The sequence below is a fragment of the Electrophorus electricus genome, chromosome 1, assembly GCF_013358815.1.
Source record: "Electrophorus electricus isolate fEleEle1 chromosome 1, fEleEle1.pri, whole genome shotgun sequence".
Taxonomy (NCBI): Eukaryota; Metazoa; Chordata; class Actinopteri; order Gymnotiformes; family Gymnotidae; genus Electrophorus; species Electrophorus electricus.
The window spans coordinates 13,471,176-13,493,547 of record NC_049535.1 but is presented as its reverse complement, the minus strand read 5'-3'; the positions used below and the strand labels follow the sequence as shown (position 1 = coordinate 13,493,547).

General features: G+C 37.5%; 2 protein-coding genes across 2 annotated transcripts; both read right to left on the bottom strand.

The window, feature by feature from the left end:
* Positions 1-920: 920 nt before the first annotated feature.
* si:busm1-52i16.2 (claudin-10) lies at positions 921-3,777 on the bottom strand. Its single transcript, XM_027014767.2, has 5 exons — positions 3,546-3,777; positions 3,250-3,411; positions 3,050-3,128; positions 2,750-2,863; positions 921-1,347 (listed from the first exon to the last, which is right to left on the bottom strand). Exons 1-5 carry the CDS (start codon positions 3,775-3,777, stop codon positions 1,134-1,136), a joined length of 801 nt encoding a protein of 266 aa, XP_026870568.2. The 3' UTR covers positions 921-1,133.
* Positions 3,778-6,600: 2,823 nt separating this feature from the next.
* cldn10a (claudin 10a) lies at positions 6,601-8,726 on the bottom strand. The gene is made up of 5 exons (XM_027014442.2): positions 8,501-8,726; positions 7,612-7,773; positions 7,309-7,390; positions 7,112-7,216; positions 6,601-6,730 (listed from the first exon to the last, which is right to left on the bottom strand). The coding sequence occupies exons 1-5, from the start codon at positions 8,718-8,720 to the stop codon at positions 6,601-6,603; spliced, it is 699 nt and encodes a 232-aa protein (XP_026870243.2). The 5' UTR covers positions 8,721-8,726.
* Between the last annotated feature and the right edge of the window lie 13,646 nt (positions 8,727-22,372).

Below are 22,372 nucleotides of genomic sequence, written 5' to 3'. Positions count from 1 at the left end.
CTTATTGCACAGGGCAACCATAAGGGCTAGAGGAGGGATGATCGTTCTCCCTCTCCTTTCCCAGGGTTTCATCTCTGTAAACAAAACCAGTATAAATGCTGAACATGCATAACAGGATTCAAAAACACAAATTTCCTAGTGGGTCTCTCCCCATCACACCAGGATGCAACTAGCATATGGAACCTGCCATAATGTCTTCTCTACCTACTATGCATACAAGATGTGTGCATCAGCACCCAGTATGTTTTAGAAACCTTAGAACTCCACCCTGCCATATCACTCTAAAGATACTCAAATGAAAAAAACAGAAACAGGGACCCTGCCTTCCTTGCCACAGGAATCGAAGGTACAGAGCTAGACCTTACCCAACTCCTATATACATTAGAGTTCCTTGATATATCTGCAGTCCATATTTGCTTCAGATAAATGTATTTAATTTATCATTATCAATTCAATATTGGAATATAGGCCAATAATTACAATAATCATCACTTATGGTATCATCCCAAGGAATTCAGTTTTGGTATTATATTCAGTATTATTTATATATATATATATATAATTTTGTATTATACAACACACATAAATTAGGCTGCACAGAGTAAGGAAAAAACTGACTTTAAACTATGGTTTTACCCATAAGATTAAAAGGTCGTAAGATCATAAGGTCAGTAGGTTGCATTTTACATGAAACAATGCTCACCACAATTATTTTTGAATGGCAGAAAAAACATTACAGTATGAAGAAGGTGTAAAATAATGTTCAATCATTTATATTTAGAAGCTATGAGCAATTCGCATCATATAATATTAATAGATTATTGTGACAACACCTTTAACACAGTTCAAACTGTTTAAAAAATTTTAATTTCAGTGAACACAACAGTAAGTATAGTACTGTAATCATAGAAAGTAGGCAACAAAACAAAAATCTAAGAAACCAGATGACAGTGAAGAGCTGGCATATGCTGCATCGGAGAATGTAAACATTCATGTAAAAGTTCCTTTTGAGATTGTTTCAGATGAGCTACTAATTAATGGATTTTGGAGATGTTATGCTCTGCTCCCCTCATCAGCTGGACCTAGAGGAAGGTTGAGGAAGGGAAGAATGCTCATGACTAAACACAGCCCTTTTATCTCACTGAGTTCTGATCTTGAGGAGTGTTAGGTTTAGAAAGGCATTGGGTCTCATGTGAGATTTTGGACAGACTGGAAGATTTCTTTATGGAGAGATCAGACACAGTGGACACTCTGGACCTGGTGGTAAGATCAGAGATAGTGGAGCGATTTGTAGGATTGGGATGCATGGCTGAACCTTCTTCAGCAGAAATCACTGAATCTTGGGTGCTGAGGAAACATTTATTTAGACAGTATTAAAATTGCATTTATCACACAAATAAACGAGGTTAACAGTATTTCATTGTTCTTGAGGGTCAGGGCCACATCAACAGCACATCTTATTTAACTTAAATCAATCATCAACTCATAGGCTGGGTTATGAAATACACTAAACTGTCCTAGGTTGTTACTGTATAACATTCCTATTCTAACACCTTTTTAATTTAAATGGGCATTTATTTGTGTGAAATACTTAATTGACATAACCATTAATAACCACATTAACTCTAACCACTAACAAATAATAGTTCCTCTGAATGTTTCTAACCACTGATACAATGAATGCAAACAAGTAGGTTTCATTTTGAATTCTATATTGAAAGGTTTGCTTTAACACTACTGCACTTACATGCTTTTTTCTTCAGGTGATTCAGGTTTACCAGTCATTTAGTTTTTTGATCCAGTCCTAAGTGATACCAAGGCTATCATCATAATACCAATACTGACTTTCTTGTAAACATTTATTGTAAAGATAAGTTTTTTTGTGCATTTATAAAAAGGAAATCTTTGCAATTTCTTAATATTTGAAAATCTCCACTCTTTGTGCCCTATCATTGTTTTTTTTGTTTGTTTGTTTGTTTTTTAGAAATGTTTGGTTATTATTATTCTTTTCAAGATTTTTCTTATTAAGTGTTGTAATCAAATACCCTTAAGTAAAATCCTAAATGAAACCTAAAAAAGAACAGTGACTTTGACTTTTTAGGTACTCATAAATGTAGCTTAATATATGGCAATAGAAATTAAAAATGGTCATTGTTTGTTAAATTAGATTAATTGTAAATCCATTTGAGTTATCTCAGTTTTATGAATCTTTAGTAGTCTTAGTAAAATAATAAATTAGATTAAATATTTACATTTTATAATATGAAGTAAAAAAAAGATCAAAACCAATGCCAATATTCATAAGTAAAGAGCATAAATGTTAATGCTCCTGGGCAAATAGAAGACTAGGGTTTTGATTCCCTCTGCATGTAGGAACAGCAAGATGTTATAAATGGCTTTAAGTTGTCTTAGATGGCTTTCATTTAAAATCTGCCAAGACCTAGAGTTTTTAAGATTGTAATTTAAGTAACTTCATTATTCGAGAGCTGTAAGTACATACAAATGTCATTGGTGAGTTTATTGAACATTATCTAATAGCCTGAATAAACTACACACACAACTTAAAAAAATAAGTTGACACAACTAATTGGTCCAGCAGTTAAACCCAAAAAACTCAAGAAATCTGTCTGATTTTTACATTTTTATCAACCTTTTTAGGGTGCAGTTTAATGTCTGACACATTCAATAAAATGGTCCTGTTGCAGTCAGATAGGACTATTTATTATGGTAGTTCCATATGTAAACTCACCTGTTGTTGTTCCCTGGCCAGGGTTTATTAAAATAAACCAAGTAGAAGAGACCTCCAGTGATTTGAAATAAACATCCAACCCATCCAAGGAACAGCGGTGTGCCCAAATCGAACCTGGGGTTAAAGTAATAGAAAACTTCACTGAACACAATTCATTTAGGTCATACAACAATTTGCAAAAGAAACTAGAGGTTTAGGGACCACAGTCACACTTCTGTCTTACTGAAGATTTTAAAGTGGCAGTGTCAGTCATTTTATTTTGCCCCAGGTGTACTTACTTTCCCCAGATACAGTACTTACTTCAGTTCGGAACTTGGATTGAAGTATTCTGCAGAGACATGCCAAGCATACATAATGTAGCCTGCTGCAGCCAACAAACCTTGGAGACATGATAGGGAAGAGCAACAAAGTTGTCCATTTATCTTATGAAGAAGTGACTATTATGGTGTAAAGGTACAATGATGCACAAGTTATTTTATATAAATAAATCATTTTTATACCACTCGTGATGTGACAGAGACCGCCGGCAAAGACGGTTCTGTTCTTGTTCTTCTTTTTGCCTCCTATGTAAGTGCATTCCATCCCCACCATGCTCAGAATAAACCCCAGCTTTCCAATGGCTAGTCCACTCATTAGCAGTCCCCTTACAATCTGGAGATTATCTGTGCACACAAACCTTGTCACCTTGCATCAGTGTGATAACAATTGTCTTTGAACAAAACACAGAGCTATTAGGTGGACAAAAATCTAAAGTACAAGAGTAATTCTTAAGGCACAAAGCTATTACTACACTTACACTCCACAGACCAGAGGACAGGGAAGTCATGGCAGGTAGAGACATTGTTGGAGAAGGTAGAGCAGACCCTCCACAGGCTGGACCAGTACCACCCCACAATCACAACAGCACTGCCGCCCTGGCCACCAGTAGTGGCCACCTTCCAGCCCTCCATGGCTAATGAACAGGCAATGAAGATCCAGCCCAGGACAGTCTGGAGGAAGCCCAAGATCTGCATAGCACGAATGTTCATCTTCAACTCAACTCTGCTGTAAGTTCCAGTGCCTGGAAAACCCTCGCCTGTGTTGCTTCTTGCTTGTCTATAAACTTTTAGATAACTCTTGCTCTCTCTGTATGTATCTATCCATCTATCTATGACTTAATTTTCCCTTTTTGTCTGTGTTTACTGTAGTCCATACATTTATCTATGCTTGGACTTTCATTTACTCTTCCAGTGTTTCCAATACCCTGACATGGTGAGGCTGTCTCCTCTCAGTCCTTGTTTGGCTCTTCTTTAAAAAACAGGGCACACAACTGTCTCAAAGGCAACGGTCCTTCTTGCTGTCAATGTGAGTTAGTAACAGTATACATTCACAGAGTTGTGCTGATGAGATGTGTGGGAAGGGGAATTGGAATAAGAGTGCTTATTTAGACAGGCAGCTCAAATTTCTACTCAAATTTCACAAACATGTCATTGTTTTAAATTATCCTTGTCTATCTAAAACCTTTCATGTAATCTTAAGTTGATGATAAAGTAGAAAAAAATAAAAATAAATAAAGAAACAAAGAAAGGGCAATTGGAAAGTTAGGGCAATAGAAGTATAAAAATATTCTGCTATGGTCATCGTCTAGTGGTTTGTATATTTCTGACATTATCTTAAAGATGATATGTGGACCAGCTGAAGCACAGGTCAATGAATGCTGGCAAGCCTAAGATAGTTTAGGCTTTGTACTGTAATTTTAGTATTACTGTACACTACGAGCATTTTTACAAAGACTGTGCGTGTGTGTGTGTGTGTGTGTGTGTGTGTATTGGGGTTTATCTATATAGAGTGGGTTGTTCATTTTCTGAATTCCAGAAAGAAACAAACAAGGAACCAGTGCTACATGTTTATACTGTTACTACTGTGGTGTCTGTTGTCAGCCAGAAGAGGATGCTCCCCCGCCCCCCTTTGAGTTTTTGTTCCTCTCAAGGTTTCTTCCTCATGCTCTAGGGAGTTTTTTCTTTCCACTGTCACCCTTGGCTTGCTCACTGGGGGCTTGGACTTGAACATCTGTAAAGCTGCTTTGTGACAACAACTGTTGTAAAAATACTATATAAGTAAATTTGACTTGACTACATTTTAATGATGGTGTTCATTTTCAGAGTAGCACAGAGTTGAGTTGAAACTCAACATCAAGAAGTCAGAGCAAGACAAATCACATTTCATAGGATGTAATTCATACTTATTTATGACATTAAAAGCACAGAAAATCACAGAAAATCAATTAACAGATCCAATGAGCACATTTTTACATGAAACATACAGTTTATACTTTCTGCATTTCCCAAACACTGCTGTCATATTCTGCCATTGGCGCAGTTTGGGGGAGGGGGGTGTCACCCTAATAATTCCTACTCACACTACTCATATGTGTTAGGATGTGGTATGAGCAGTGTCCCAAAAAACCTACGCCACTGTGTTCTGCTATAAACATTTTTACATGCAAACCATGTGCAAGAAATGTTTGAAAAAGTTCTTAGTCTAAGACTATATGCCCTGACCTGAACATTTAGAAATCAGCTCCTTTGATGTTTTGAAGAGTTGCACTTCTTATGGCATTCCACGAGAATGCCTAAACATACTGGAGCAGTGTCAGGTTCTTTGAATAATCTATACATAAACTATGCTGTCCCCTGGTGGTCAGTCCCACAATTAAGGACTACTTTGAACAGATTAGATCAATACCTTACTTTTTTTATAGCTTTCATTATGAGGGACCTTGACTTGCATTTAAGCATTGATCCACTTGTTTCTAAGCAGATCACTCACCAAACTTTGCTGAGTTATATCCCTCCAGGACCAGACTTTGACCATCCTGATGTATAGTTTGAGTTAGTGCATGCAGACACTGACATTTCAAAAGATTTCACTTCTTTAAAGTCAAATAAATAGGCAGTTACTGATTGGGCAAGAAATAATGAAGAAGCTAACTAGTGGGATCATGTTTCTTAAAGGTATATGGTGTCCTTTAAAAATATAACCATCTTTAAATTGTTCTCTAAACTGTTCAATTTGCAGCTTATAGGTCTATTTTAGCAATATGCTACTATATAGCTGCTTTTAAACAACATGCATGCTTACAGAAATAAAACTATCCTTTATTAAATTGTTTAAGGAAATGCCACAAGTTTTAAAGAGTAACACTGAAATAGCCAGTGCTTGTTTTATTGGAAACATCTGGCTGGAGCATTATTCTTTGAGGCCCACACAAGCTTCAGAATACACCAAGAACCTTAAACGGAGGTCGAGGTCTAGGGTTTCCACTGATCACAAGGTGGAGACAGATGCTTGGTCCTGAAGAACAGGTGACTTCCGATCCAATTTCTATATCCAGACAATGTGTTTCCATTGGCAGAGCACAGTTTGTCCTATGATCTTGCAAAACAAGGCTTACAAATTAAAAAACAAACAAAAAAACAACTACACTTAAATAATTAGACCTGACAGCTGATGTCTAATTTTTGATAACTAATCTTATGAAAGGAAATAACTGAATATCTTTAAAAAAAACTAATGTAGGATGAGATTCTCATAGTACTTAGTGGATTTGCTATAAAAAATGTTGCTTTTTTTTAAGGTTTTGCAAATGTGTCTTTAATGTTTGGCCTGGTGTCATCCATTTGCTTAAATAACTGAAAATGGATCTGGTTGTTGTGATTTTGTATCCTTTTTTAATGTCATGGGTTTCGCGATAGTGACTGTGCCTGAGCAATATTCCTCTTGCAGCCATTGCACAAGCACCACATGCCTCTTATTGTCTACACTGAGTTGTTTTGATGTTGATCTCCTTGGAGATATCCTGTGGGAGTATATTACACATAGGCATTCCTCCCAAACTGTCTTGCAGGGCAGCCTTGATCTGCTGCACCTTTATGAGGACTGCCCGAACTCTTTTTGTTTTGAGTTGATATGAATGACCTGGCACCATTGTTGGAGTAGTCCCTTTAAGAGAAGAGAAAGTTGTCATTACATGTCCTGTAACATGGATAGACTATTTAAAGTATAAAGATCTTCTTTTTGTAACTCCTACAAAATATGAGTATTTGTAAATATGTGTTTAAAGCCTATATAAATTATTTGGTATCAGTAAAAATGTATTTATTTATTATTACTCTGCTTCTATTGCTCTCATTCTTAGTTCTGCTCAGGTGATGTGGGTGTGGGTAACTGTGGTAGGTGGTGTTCCAGAATGCTTCTGATGACCTTACTAACCCTAGAAGACACACAGCCTTCACTTTTCCCCATTTTATATATATAGAAAAAATAATGTGAAATAGTGATCCTAACTAGGATTGGCTTTGTTGTACATGCATCAGACCCTACCTCATGCTAAAGCCCTCTGTCATAGAAAAACAGAAAACTACACCCCCTACAATGCAGAGAGCAGATCCAGCCCAGCCGATAAACAGGGCAGCCCCCAGCTCAAACCTGCATGGACATGGATAATGTAAATTTGGTGGCTATAGCTGTCATAATATTCTTCACAGTACAGTTACAGTGATGGAGTTTTAGGATCTTACTTTTGTGCCATGAATAAAGGGTCAAAAAACTCAGAGGTAATTCTTTGGGCATATAGTGAACATGTCGTCAAGGAGCAGATACCTACAGAGAGATAGAGAGAGAGGGGGGAGGGAGAGAGGAAAAGAATGGGAGAGACAGAGAGAAGCCCAAACCAATTACATCTTCCTTTGTAATATAGCAAGTTACAACATGTACCTATGAGAAGCAGACCTATGCATGTGTCGTTAATGTTCCTTACAAATTTCCTGTAATTTCAGGCTAAGGCTTTATAAAAAACACAATAGATTAGGAGTTATATTTACCACAGAGGATAAAGTTCAGTCCAGAAAGGCAGGTTATCTTGGCCTTGGTGGACTCAGATCCACCTATTTTTGTGCATTTCATCCCCACCAGGGCCAGAATGGCCCCAAAGAATCCCAGACACACTGCTGAGATCATCAGGCCCCGACAAACCTGGATATAAGCTATAGGATCAGAAAGACAGAGGTTGCAATTCAGTTATTTACTATACACCAATATCTTATCAGTAAATTATAGATTATATTACAGGAAATGAATCAGTGTTATCAGTGTCAGATGTTAAAGTCTATTCCACAGGTGCTAGAGTGGCTCAGCACTACATATGTTCAGTGCATTAATGACTTTTGATACTTTTCCTGTATTTACCTAGGGCTAAGGAAATTAACAAAGGTAAGTGACCAGTTAAGTTGAAGACATCCTTACAGCTCGTGCATCTCTGTGCCCCATCCCTGTACATTTTGAAAATGTGTTAAATTCCTCAGTATTTGTATTAGTGTTACTTAAAGTACATTTAGCACATTTTAAACAGCCTTGGCTCAGTAAGGTCCCTTTTAAATGGTGGAGTAAATTACTTGGCCTGGCTAATTTGTGCCATGGTAGTACATGGCTTAAGCCAAAATCACATTAGAGTTATCTGATACCTTGCTGCTCTTTTCATCCACAATATTAGTCATGTTTTTTTTTGTTTTTTTTGTTTTTTTTGAGAGGAATAACTAAAACCCCGAGGAATAGAAGTCTCACAAAAAGAGATGCATACCACTCAGCAAGCCTACATGAATACATATGTGCTCAGAAAACTAATCTGAGTTTGCCTGCATTGTTACAAAGTCTAAAAAGCATGCATTTCTTATGGTGGTATACGCACAAGCCATTAAAAATTCAATAACAAACCATCCAAAGCCAGCATGGAGGGGAAATCCTTGCAGTTTGAGACTCCAGTTGAATCTGTAACACATGTCTTCCAGAGATTGGACCAAAAGGTCGCTGTAGTGATGACAGTTCCATCTACAGATGACACCTTCCAGTAGTCAGTGGGGAGTGTGGAGGAGATTAGAACCCACCCTGATATTGTAAGCAAGAAGGCAACAATCTCTGTAACCATGTTACCCATTGTTCTCCAATACTGGTGAATTCAAATGCCGGCCAAAAGTCAGGTCACCTGAGGTTAGCAGCCAATGATTAGATTAATGTTGGTCAAAACTGGACAGAGAAAACAATAACTAGAATTGGCTATTGTCTTTAAAAGTTATGGTAACACTATATCCAGTGTCTGATTATGGAGAGGATGTTGTGGAGTGGAGTTGTCTGGAGTCTCTCTGTTTGCTTTATATACTAAAGGGAGGGCTCTGTCCTCAAACCTTTACAAAAACTGACCAATAGCTTTTTGTATCCACATTAACCATCCATGTCACCACAAAACAGTTACACAGATGTACACACATCACTCTGCAAGAATGATTTGAGGGAGATGGCTAAGGCATAAGAGGTTAATACATGAGTACATTAGAGGTGGGTGTTATTGGAAGGGCCTGAAATATCGGTGTCTGCAGCGGATATTGGAGAATATCCAGATAAGAGTAAGAAATAGTTAACCCCTTAATCTCCAAAGGCTGGCAAATCTGGTGGTCATGCTGGTGGATTCAGACTCTCATTCCTTACTCTTCTAACTACACAACTTTCATATTAGTTTCAGTGTAGGTGAAAACAAGCATGTTTCATCAATTGCATAAAATGCCTTAAGATAAATAACTAAAAAATAATTCTGGAGTTTGAGCTTTGTGTCTCTGAGATTTAAATCTCAGGTATTTGGCATGCACAACAGAGATGTTTAGGGTTACTGTATTTTTTAAAGTACAGAGTTGGTAAATATATTCTGCCTGCAGAAGCCATAAAAGATCAACAAATTGGACATATCTGATCCTTAGCTCAAATGATCATGTGTCATGTCCCTCTACCCTTTAACCCCTTTGTCTACTGCCAGAACGAGAGCCTTATGCTTGGATTCAAAGATGCTGATCAAAGCAAAGGGGCAAAGATCCTTGGAAACAGCTGATAGAAAAGGCCCACTTTGGTTTTTGCATATTGAATGAGCTGTAGGCCCATGTGTCACTGTGAGGTATTAGAGAATGTATCTGAGCAAGGATGCTTAACAGTAGCCTGTTTCTCTGATCTCAGCAGAATGTTGTAATTTCTATATTTAACATCGTCACAACAGTGATAAACTAGGATGACAGGTGGCATCATCTGGCAAATAAATGTCATATTTCTGTCTGGGCCATAGTTCTAACCTCAAATGAAATTTACCTAAATTGTTTTCTCTTGTCTAAGGCTTGTTTCTTGGCCATAAAAAATAGGATTTGTCTTAAGATCAGTATGTACAGTATAAGACATATTCTAAGCAAATAACACATAAGATACTGCACTGCCTTCTTAAAAAGCAGAGCTCCTCAGACAGATGTGACCATTCCAGCTGGTTTGGAAATCATGGGTATGGTGTTTGGAGCTCTCCGGCACTGACCTCATCCTCATCAATATTTAGTAAAGAAAGGTAGTCTAATCTGGCATAGACCTGCAAACCTTCCCCAGGGGCCTCTCCTCTGCTGGGAACAGAGCACTGGGCTGAGCACCTCATGCAATGTTGGCTATAGCCCAGCTGGGTTCAGGTTGCAGGTGAGGACAGCACTTCCTTGGGTCACAAAGAAAGGGTCTGTCTGCAACACACTGACTCTCCCTGTGACATCACAGTGATGTATTGCCCAACGCCTCCACCTGCAGACGTAGTCCAAATGTATAAAGAAACTGAGCATGTCAGAGGAGACAACCAGCATGGGCAGGAAGAGTGCAAAAGGGAGATGTATAGGAGCAGTATACACCTCAGGGGCAAGAGGACAATTTTCAGTAACTTGTCCACCTGATTGTTGAAGAGGCCATTGATACTAATACTAGGCCCTGCTCTCTTTGGTTTGACCCTTCACTGCGTTCAGTCAGCCTGAGCACAATGTGAAGTACACAAAAGACCAAATGACCACCTGTCGCTACTTTCCACTCTAATGAGCCACCACTCTAATCAGTTTCATCACACCAGTATGAAGTTCCATTGTGTGTGCATACTAAGCCTTAGCTACTCTTTTGCTTGTCTCATGCCTTGACCATTTTTGCCTACATTTTTGGATTGTGTTTACTCTTTTGCCCTTTTTCATACATTTGCTTGATTTTTAGTAGTAATCATGTTTTTGGAGTAAAGATACAACCAAACAAATATGACTTAATCAGCCTACGATTTCCTCATTATCCCCCTGCTTTCCACTGATGGAATGGTTGAGGTAGTGAAAGGGGCAGACAATTAATCCCATGTCTCTGTTGGCATCAATCATCAAATAACTTGTTGGCAATCCTCTGGTCTGACCACCAGAGGTCTTCCTCCCCTGAATTGTAGCCTAGTCACCATGATGACCATTATCTGATCCACCTGTCCCACTCTAATGAGCCACCACTCTAATCTGTTTCACACCAATATGAAGTATTGCCAGTTCCTTTGTGTGTGCATACTAAGCCTTAGCTACTCTTTTGTCTCTCTTATGCCTTGAACCATCTTGCCTGGATTTTTGGACTGTTTGCTCTTTTGCCCCTTTTCATACATTTGCTTGATTTTAGGACTAATCTTGGTTTTGACATCTTTCTGCTTTTTTGATACTCCATCTGCCTTTTGGAGTGCCTTGTATCTTTTGTTGAATTAAAAACTTGTCAATGGATCTTTCACAGCTCTCTGAGTCTAAATAATTACAGAACACTTCAATAGTGTAATAGTAATAGATTCAGTAGGTTTTCAGGAGCTACACACAGATTTGACCTTCCAAAGGACACTGTTAGACAGTCATGAACATCATCTCCAGCACCTTAACTCCCTGATAAAAGATCTTGTTTGTACCATAAGAAGTCTAACTGCCCAATCCACACCAATCCAAAATGCTTGCTCTGGCCATGTCTATTTCAGTATAAATACAGGGTTAGTGCAATGGCACTGGTACTGTAATAAAGTCACAGTCCCACTTACATTCAATACTGGTATTGTGCATACAGGAACCACTTCTGTTTTTATTATAGTTTCCCCTGATAATTCTGTAATACTAGGATTACCTTGGCTGACCAAACATAAATGCCTGCTATTGAGCTTGGATTGTTTGAAGACATAACACACAATTTACAAAATGGATGCTATTGGAGTGTCTGTTTTGTGAAACATTTTCTAATGAGCAGGGGAAAACTTGAGGTTTGCACATTAAGAATGAATGAGCAAAAGCTCTCACTTGATAAAGGAAATGCTAATGCTTTAAACAATGGTCTTCAGATCTTTTATGTAGTCTTGTTGGAATTTACAGAGACTCATGCATCTGGGCAAATGCTATTACATGTTGAAAAGGAAAGTGACAATTTTGATTGAAATAAATCTAAAATGGCTACCTCAAATCTTTCTTAAAAGGTGGATTAGTCAATACTCCTCCCCCCTTTTCTTACTAATTCAAATAAACCATAAAATATGTAGAAGATAATTTTTAAAAAATAACTAGCATTGGCATCAACATGTGTATTAGATGCCTGAGAAAACCTGTCTTGTCTGTTTTTACACAGGCTTACGGTCAATTCCTCTGATACATACTCAGTACCCCATATCCAAATGTTAAGATAAGAAAACATAGTGGAATCTGGTAAATGCCCTGCTGCTCTCACTGCTGCTATAGACAGCAGAGATAAATGGTGTGCACATTGTTTGGCTATCCTGCCACTCCCTCCGTATTATTATCTATCTTTCCCTCCTAGCAGCCTGAAAATATGATGAATGTTGTTAGATTAGATTGACATAATAGTCACATTAATTTCAAATGTAACTGTTCTGACCGAGTCACATTGCTGAGTATTGGATATCAGTACTATCAAATTCAGAACTAAAATGGAAGATTCATTGTGGCTTTTGTTCACAAGGTCATCCAAATGACAAATCTGTGTCACATATGAAGGAAACTATCAAAAATATGTACCTAACCACTATAAGTGGTGTTGAATCTTGACTAATGCACCTTTTAACTGAACTGGAAAGAAGCTCAAGGTGATTCAAAATCTATAATTAGACACTTGATAGTATTTCTAATGTGTTAGGAAAATCCAATAAATCAGAGCGTACACATTCTGGCAGTTAAAGTAAAGCATTTTCAGTAGGCAGCTCTTTTATAACATGCTGTTGCTTTAGAGAAACTAAACATGCACTGGAGATCAGAAGGATTGAACTGAAAAATGTGGACAAGATGGAACTGGAAGGAATTATTGTTGCAGCAAATGTCAATGTATTACAGTTTCAATGGAGGCTGTAAAACTGGTTCAGTATCATACTCAAAAGTACCAAATTCGATGATACAAATGCTTATCTAAAAAACTCTGTAGGTTTAGGTAGTTGATATTGAAATTAGTTTATTCAGTGTCATGCATTAGTATTTTAGAGTTAAGGCTTTATGTTTCTAGAAAAAAAAAAAAAGTATTGCTAATAACTCCCAGCCCTAAGTGGAAAGTTACTGGAACTATAATAGAATATCTGTGTAAGAGCAGTACTTACCAAATATGGTATGGATGAAACTAGTTCTGACACGTGCTGAGAGTTGAGCAGTTGAGCAACCACGGCAGGCGAAAAAAAGGTATAAAGTTGTGTGTGTGTCTGCTGAGGGCTTTCCTCCTCTCAGCTACTCTGTGAGAGAGACCAAATCCTTCTTTTGCACGGAAGTTCTTTTTTTTAACTAATAAACCTATTTCTTTTTACAAGGTCTCAGGTGTGATTAATTCCTAGAAACTCCATGACAAATCTCGCAATGAGGATGGGATTGCACATCTGAGGCATCTGGAATCTGTGACCAGCGACAAGGTAACTCCCTTGGGGATCATATTCTCAAAGTCTCAAACCTCGATCTGATCTCAGAGACGGAGACATTGTGGGCCAGGGCCAGAAAGTGCTCAACACTGCACTCCGAATGAACAATAGGCATTTCTGGAATTAATCTATTTATTTTAATAGTTGACACTAGAAGCAGAATAAATGGGAATCCAAACTCTGGGATTCAGAGAAACGTAAGTCTTGGGTTCAGGGATAAAACACAGAAAACCTACAAGCATGCAAGTTGAGTACTCCAAGCTCTTGCTAACAAGTGAGAGTGGTAGTATACCTTAAGCATTAGCTATACAAGAAAAGAGTGTATAGGCCTTAACACTAGCATGGTTTCTATTTTAACACACACAGCATAGATGTGAGAGTGAGAAATTAACTAGAAATTAACAACTGAAGTTTTGGGGAGTACAATAAACAATAAAGTCATTAGTGCATTAAGATAGAGGGATAAAATTCTAATCTGAAACCTAATCATTTCTTATAAAACATTAAAAAAATGTAGATGTATAGGGAAGTTATAATGTAAACAAAAGGATCGTGTTTATACTGGTCCTAATATTAACTTCATGGAAACTAATTATGGGGAGGCATCAGTCACACAGCTTGATGTGTGGATAAATTAATGTGAATTTCCTGAAAAAAGTTTTAGCTTGTCTCAGTTACAACTGCAGGAAATCTTAAAACAAATAGAAAAGGGGAAATGTAAATTTGTAGCAGACTGGAAAACATTTGGCATCTGGAAACAGAAGTAGAGAGAAAGCAATCTAAACAAAAAACTGAAAACCAAACGCAGGGACAGAGACGAGGATGAGGCAGAGGACAATGAGGGCATAGCCAGGGAAGAGGACAAAGCAGAGGCTGCAGGGACTCCACATATGACCCAGATGTTTTTTTCAGTGCATGGGTCTTGACAGAAGCATGCAAACTAGCTGAAGGTAAAACTGTAACAATCTACACGGATATTGCTTCTGTCTTACCCTTATGTTCTGGCAGCCTAGTCTGTACCTACGGACCTTTGCTTGTTTTTTGACTCTGGCTCTGGATAACCCTTTTGTAAGTAAAATACACCCTGCTGCAAGCATCTGGTTCTGACCATGTATGTTGCAGTGCTCCAAAAGTCATCCTACACGCTTGCATGTTTAAATGAATTCAACTAAGAACCACAAGAAAGAAAATGGCAATTTGTGACCTGACAAAAAAAGTCCATAAGCAGCAGACAGGTTTCCCTGAAGACACAAGAGCTCAATTCCATGTGTCTACTAAGGAACAACAATGCACCAGAAGAGGAATACTAGACAAGGTTGGTTCCATGTATCATCTTTAATGCTTCCATTCCAAGTATAATGTTACCTTACAAATCTACAAAGTGATCTGGCTAGCTGCCTAATCTGTGTTTGAATTGCTAGCAAACATGGTCTTATCAGTCTTTTCAGAATCAATATTTCCCTGCACATTCAATTATGTTGCTCCACTTAAGAATAAAAAAAAATAGGGACAAAAAATAAGTACCTTGGTATAATGTTCACCTTCACAATTTAAAACAAAACACTTGAAAAAATAGAATGTAAATGGAGCCACACTAAATTTGTAGTCGTTCAGCTTGCCTGGAAGAAGATCCTTCCAAAGTGTAGAAAGGCACTCATTACTACTCAAACATCTTATCTCTCGACCCTAATATAACCAAAATAAGATTTTTATTTATTTATTTATTTATTTATTTATTTATTTATTTATTTATTTATTTATTGCACATCTAACTAGGAATAAAACTGACACCAATACTCCGATTACATCACATAGTAGTAATGAGTTCATGAATTTCTTCATTGGGAAAATTAAGCACATTAGATTAATTCAGAGTATTATTGTGACATTGAACACCTACTTAAAGATCAGAACAACCAAGCCAAAAATGACTCTAGAATCCTTTACACCTATCCAAGAGCCTGAACTATTATCTCTAATCGCACACTCAAAATTCTTCCCTTTTTTACTAGATTTGCTGCAATACACACTTTCTTAAAGAAATCCTACCTGAAGTAATTGAACCTTTACTAAATTTAATAAACCCCTCCTTGAACATTGGCTTTGTACCTAAATCATTCAAATTAGCAGTAATCAGACCACATATAAAAAAAATCTAACCTCAACCCATGTCAGCTGCAAAGGTATAGGCTGATCTCTAACCATCCATTTATTTCCAAGATCCTAGAAAAAGTTGTAGCTCAGCAGCTAAACTCATACTGAATCAGAACCTGATACATTAAGTCTTTTAGTCAGGGTTTAAGCATCATCACTGTAGAGAGACAGCAGTGATGAAAGTAGTTCCAAGGTTATGTCTCTTTGCTTATATTGCTTGATCTGAGTGCAGCATTTGACACTATAGATCACAACATTTTACTAGATAGACTCTTTCCTGGATTAAATCTTATTTAGCTGCTTGCTACCAGTTTGTTAACATAGATGGAAACGTTTCAGCATACAACAAGGTTAGATATGGTGTCCCACAATGACCTGTTCTAGGACCTCTGCTTTTTCTTCATATGTGCTACCTCTAGGTGACATTATACATAATCACTGTGCTAGTTTTCACTGCTGTGCTTATGATTCTCAGCTATATGTCTCAGCCAAACCAGAGGACATATTAGTATTACTGACGAATGCATAAAGTACATCAGACACTGGATATTAAGAAACCTTCTCTCACTTAATCCTGACAAAACAGATGTGCTTCTATTAGGCCCAGAGACAGCTAGGTCCTCACTCTCTAATTAGTCAATGAACCTCAATGGTCTCCCAATCACATCTTCTCTAACAGTGATTATAGATACCAGTCTCTCGTTTGAAGCTCATGTAAATAATATTTCTAGGACCACCTTTCTCCACCTCAGGAACACTGCAAATATTAAGAACATATTCTCCTCACATGATGCAGAAAAGCTGGTCCATGCAGTTATCAGTTCAAGATTGGATTAATGTAATGCCTAACTATCTGGCTATACCACGAAGTGCCTAAACAAGCTCCCGCTACTTCAAAATGCAACAACCAGAGTTCTTACTAGAATTAGAAAATCTGATCACATCATACCTATCTTAGATGCCTTACATTGGTTTCCAGTAAAATTTCATATTGATTATAAAATACTTCTAATAACCTACGAAGCACTGAATGGTCTTGCCCCACAGTACCTTAGAGAACTCCTAATGCATTACGACCCACCATGTTCGCTTAGATCAAAAAGTGCAGGCTCTTTACTAGTACCAAGAATAAGAAAATCTACTGCAGGGGGCAAAGCCTTTTCCTATAAAGCTCCCTCCCACACTACTGAATAACCTTCCTGTAAATGTTCAAGACTCACACACAGTCTCAATATTTAAGGCTCGGCTGAAAACCTATCTGTACAGTCAGCTATTAACTACTTCCCATCTTAGGTAAAGGTGTAGATCTGGGGGTCCATGGGCATTGAGAGTTATGGTAAAATGGGATATTATGATGTCACTTCACCTCTCTTTTGTCACTCAGATTTGTTGACTGAGAGTGGTGAAGTGCTGATGTTCCAGGGTGCCCTCAAGCCTGTGTTTCCTTCTGGGTAGGTACACTTACCCCTGATGTCATAATGTTACTGAGCCTCAACCCATCTCAGCTGCCATGGTTACTCCCACCACCTGCTGATGTCCCCTGCTGTAGCACACCACACCTCCCCTCCAGCCAACTACCTACCCGTTGCCCATGATGGACGTTCTCGTGCAGGATGGGTTTTGGACATGCACACACTATCAGGATCAGACTAGGGTTAGACATTAATTGCTTATTTTTCATTTTATTATTATTTATTTATTTATCTCTTTCACTACTTATTGTTCTGCTCTTTATTGTTTATATTGTTACTATTGTTGTGTCTGTTGTTAGCCAGAGCAGGATGGGCCCCCCTTTGAGTCTTGGTTCCTCTCAAGGTTTCTTCCTCATGCTCTAAGGTGTTTTTCTTTGCCACTGTCACCCTTGGATTGCTCACTTGTTGCTTGGACTTGAAACAGTATAGAAATAAATTTGACTTTGACTTTTTGAAAAAAAGTGAAATATTCCCAAACTTGTATTGATGATAGCTAAGGGCTACTACTTTTATGTGGTAGTGGAACTGTTTTGGCATTATGGGAAATTTATGAGGAATAGATAACCCAAATGAGCCTATACAAAATGAGTATATTACTTCACCTAAAGGTAGTATGATTTGGTTTTATGAACAAATGGTACAGTGGAACCTTTCCGAACTTGCACTGGTGATATCCAGTGGCTACCACACTTGAAGACTAGTGGAACTGTTTTGGCATTATGATAATATTTTAAGAACTATATAACCAACTTCAGCCTATCTGAAATTAGTATATTATTTCACCTAAAATTGTATGGTTTTATAATGGATTTGTGAACGAATGTTACAGTAGAATCCGCTCAAACCTGCACTGGTGATGTAATGCTCTTATGTGGTAGTGGAATTGTTTTGGGATGATGAGAAAATTTTGAGAAATAGTTAACCATACTGTCTCTAAGGCCCATTAATGATAGTAGGATTTTAAAACAGATTATTATTATTTTTTTTAATGGTACAGTAAAATCTACCCAAGTGTGCAAGGATGGTAGCTTAGGGTAACCTCACTTGACTGGCAGTGGAAATGTTTTGGCATTTGTGGAAAATTATGAGAAATAGTTAACCAAAATCATCTTATATAAAATTAGTATATTAATTTGCCTGAAGATAGTATGACTAACATGGATTTATGAACAAATGGTACAGAAGAATCTGGCCAAACATGTAAGGTAGCCATTAGGCTACTACTCTTGGGTGACAGTGGAATTGTTTTGGCATATGTTGACTGCTCACTATACTGTCTCTAAATCCCATTAATGATATTAGGATTTTAATATGTATTTATTAAAAATGGTGCTGTGCAATCTGTCCAGGCTTATACTGGTTATAGCCAAGGGCTACCACTGTTATGTGGTAGTGGAATTGTTTTGTTATGGGAAATTGCTGAGAAATGGATATATAAATTCAGCCTATATGAAATTATTATATTAATTTGCCTGAAGGTAAATTTAATATGGATTTATGAAGAAATGGTACAGTGAAATCTTGCCCAGGCTTACAGTGGTGAAAGCCAAGAGCTCCTACTCTTATGTGGTTGTAGAATTGTTTTGGCATTATGGGAAAATAAATGTTTAAAATATTTATTTAAATATATTAATTATTTAAATATATTAATAATTGTGTTTAATGTCATGAAGCAAGTAAACTAGTTAAATTAAGTAAACTATATTTTGCATGGATGTAATGCACAAACAGACACAGTCTGGATGGGCATTGGACTTGAAAAAGGAGTACACCAATTTCATATATTTTTCCTTTGCCTTCCCTTTCCCACATCCTTCTTCTGTGGTCACATTTATATTTATATTCACTGCTAATATCTTCAGCAGCACACACTTTATATTTGTAATTTGTGTGCTGTCTATTTTATATATATAGTGCATTCCTCTAGTTTTATTATTTTGAATTCAATTTTATGTTAACCAAGTAAAATTCCTTGTACATCTAGTCATCTTCTCTTTTTAATTTAGGAACCATCTCCCTTGTCTCTCCACATTTAAACATATAATGTGTGTTGCCACAAAAAAACATTGTTAACTTACATCATGATAGCAAATGTAATTACACATCAATTGAAGTAATGTTTATTTTAATTGTAATAAATGTCATGTTAAATGGAATTTCATGATACCTAGTGCATTGCTACACACCTAAAAAAGATGGTTTTTCCTGGGTGCTTTAGTAAAGAAAATGGTTCTATATAAAACCATGAACACTCAAAGAACATTTTGCATGATTAAAGGGATCTTTGCATTGTGAAAGGGTTCTTCAGATTGCTGGAGAATGTGTCGTATCTGGTTCTATATAACACCAAAAAGGGTTCTTCTCTTTTTACAAGCTTGATATCATACAAATAGCAGAACCCATTTGGGGGCTATATAAAATGTTTTTCAAAAAATGAATATTTTTAAGTGTGTACCGATAATGTTAACTCTAGATGACTTAGCAGATAGCTTATAATGTTGCGGAAACTACTCACACTGCACATTAAAACAGCTTTAACTTTAAAATTTCATCTACCATCTTATTAATCAAGGAATATAAATCATAATTACCCTAGCAAAACAAATCATGTTACACTTCCTGCAATGATCTCTACCTTGCCATAGTGTTCAAATTCTGTTATCAACACCACAAACTTCCAGCAAGACTGATGAGGGTGTCGAGTTGAACTGTGACACATTAAAAATTGGGTGGGATTGGAGGTGCTGAATGTCAAACTTCCTACAGGCTGCAGTCAGTGGTAGTTGTTAAAATGGGCTGTTTTTGCATCTTAGATTCCATATATGGATTGTATGGACTGGAGCCAACACATCATAATAATTTACTCCAATTGAAGGTCCAGCCTGTTATGCCTACAGTCTTATTTACAAAGAAAGATCTCTATGCCAGATGCTGCTGGAGGCAAGACCAGTACATTGCTGACCCTATTTAGGACACACTGAGTACTAGAGTATCTGCTCTTTATACACAAGCGTCAGAACAGAAATGGTCCCATGTATGATGCAAGTTCTGTCCTGGAGATGATGTAATAGTTGATGATGTTACAGTTCCAGAGGAATCCTGGATTCTGGCAAGAATCATTGAAACCAAGCCAGATCACAAACAACTAGTTTGTACTGTATGTCTTAAATGTCACGATGTGCCAAGTACCCAGCAGGAGGGACAAGCCCACCAACCCAGTCCCAATCACCTAATTATTGATCATTGCACACACCTGTTCCCTATTTCACCCTCTTTGTTCTCCTCACCATTTAAACCCACAGGTACCTGCCATCAGTGCTGTGCATTGCTGAGCCTTCAGGGCCTATTACCCTTTGTCTGATTAGTGAGTTTTAGTGCTTGCTATTTAGCACTTAGAAACTTTGACCTGGTCAGAGTGGGCTTTCTCTTATCCCTGGGCCACAGACAGGAACTAGGACCCCTCTGGTGCCAAGATGCTGAGAAAAAAAGCCATAAATATCCTAGCTGAGAATTTACCATGTTGGCCTTGTGACCCTTCCCCATCTTCTTAGGTGTCATAAAACCCACAAATTTAAACCCACAGGTACCTGCCATCAGTGCTCTGCAATGTGGGAAGTTCCTACCATCCTGGTTATACTTCGCGCAAGTGTGATCATAAATTTGAGCAAACTCAAACCCTTACCAGGACAACCAACATTTCTCATCCCACAGAGATATGTTCAAAGATATATTTCTTTCCCACAGATTAACAGAATAACAACTGTTAACAATTTATTGTAAACAAATTATTAACAACTCCTAATTGTGTTTACTATAAATCTTATATGAATCAATAGACAAAATATAATAAAGTCAGTAGATTGTTGTTAAGATCCAAAAAAGATCCAATCCTTCGGTCAGAGAAGCCTGGTCGTTTCATTGTCATTAGTCTCCATCACTCCATCATCGAACCAGCAACGCTGGGGAAAACTGACTCTCTCTCAGTGCCATCCTGGCAGTTTGATAGAAAACAGACACTCTCTCGGTGCCATCCAAACAACTTAAATGGAAAACGGACACATTCTCTCAGTGCCATCCAAACAACTTAAATGGAAAACAGACACACTCTCTCAGTGCCATCCAAAGAACTTAAATGGAATACGGGCATACTCAGTGCCACCCAGATGGTCTTACATGGTTGAGCCAGCAAGTCGTACGAACAGGCATTTCCTTTTTTTTTACATTATCAGTTGGTATCAATAGAAACTTTGTTTATACATTAAATTAGATCAGATAACTCTGTACTCTCATCTTTGATAACACCCTCCTCAATTCTATAATTAGTTCTCCCTCATGCTGTTTCACAATGGTTTCTTCTCTCACCAAGTCTTCCTGATATGCTTACTCATGCTCACACCCTGAATCTGATTTGGTTAATAAGTTCACTTTGTTGGTTGTAGTTTGATTTGATAAGTAATGGCCCAGTTCATCATTCTTGCAGATTACATAGTTGTTGTTTTTTTAATTAGTTAATCACTTGGTCCACCACATATCTAGTTTGTTTGGTAATTTTATTTGCTACATTTGGTATAAGATAAGATTCCATTTATTGAGCCCAATGTGGGAAATTTGGGCGATAACACAGCTCCGGGTCAGAATAAATAGAAAGAAAGGTAGAATTACAATAAAATAAAGTAAAAATAAAACCCACGGGGACAATTACTATATTATACAAAATTGCCCAAGTGCCATGGAGCGTAGTGAAAGTGACAGTGTGAAATAGCAGCAGGTATACAACATGGAGGACTACTGGGACTAAAGACAATATCAGTGCAACAGTGGTATACAGTATAATTATTGTAACAATATATGGTATGCAATACTAGAACACTTAATGATATTAATAAACAGTGCATTTATATTCTAACGTATACGTAGCTACAGGAAAATATATACTGTGTATTTAGAATAAACAACATATACACATGTGCTATGTAATGTTTAACAAAAGTCTAGTGCTGTAGAAAGTGGGAGAAAGAGGCTCTTAAGTTATTGTATGAAGAGGGTGCTGGTCAGCATGAGGACAGTCTGTGTCCTCAGATATTGTTATATAGACTGATTACAGTGGGCACAAAAGCGTTCTGTCCTACACTTTGGTGGAATGAGTGCCCAGCTGCCACAATTCCTCATTGAGAGGGTGAAAGGGATTGTCCAGAATTGCCCTCATTTTGTCTTTCATCTTCC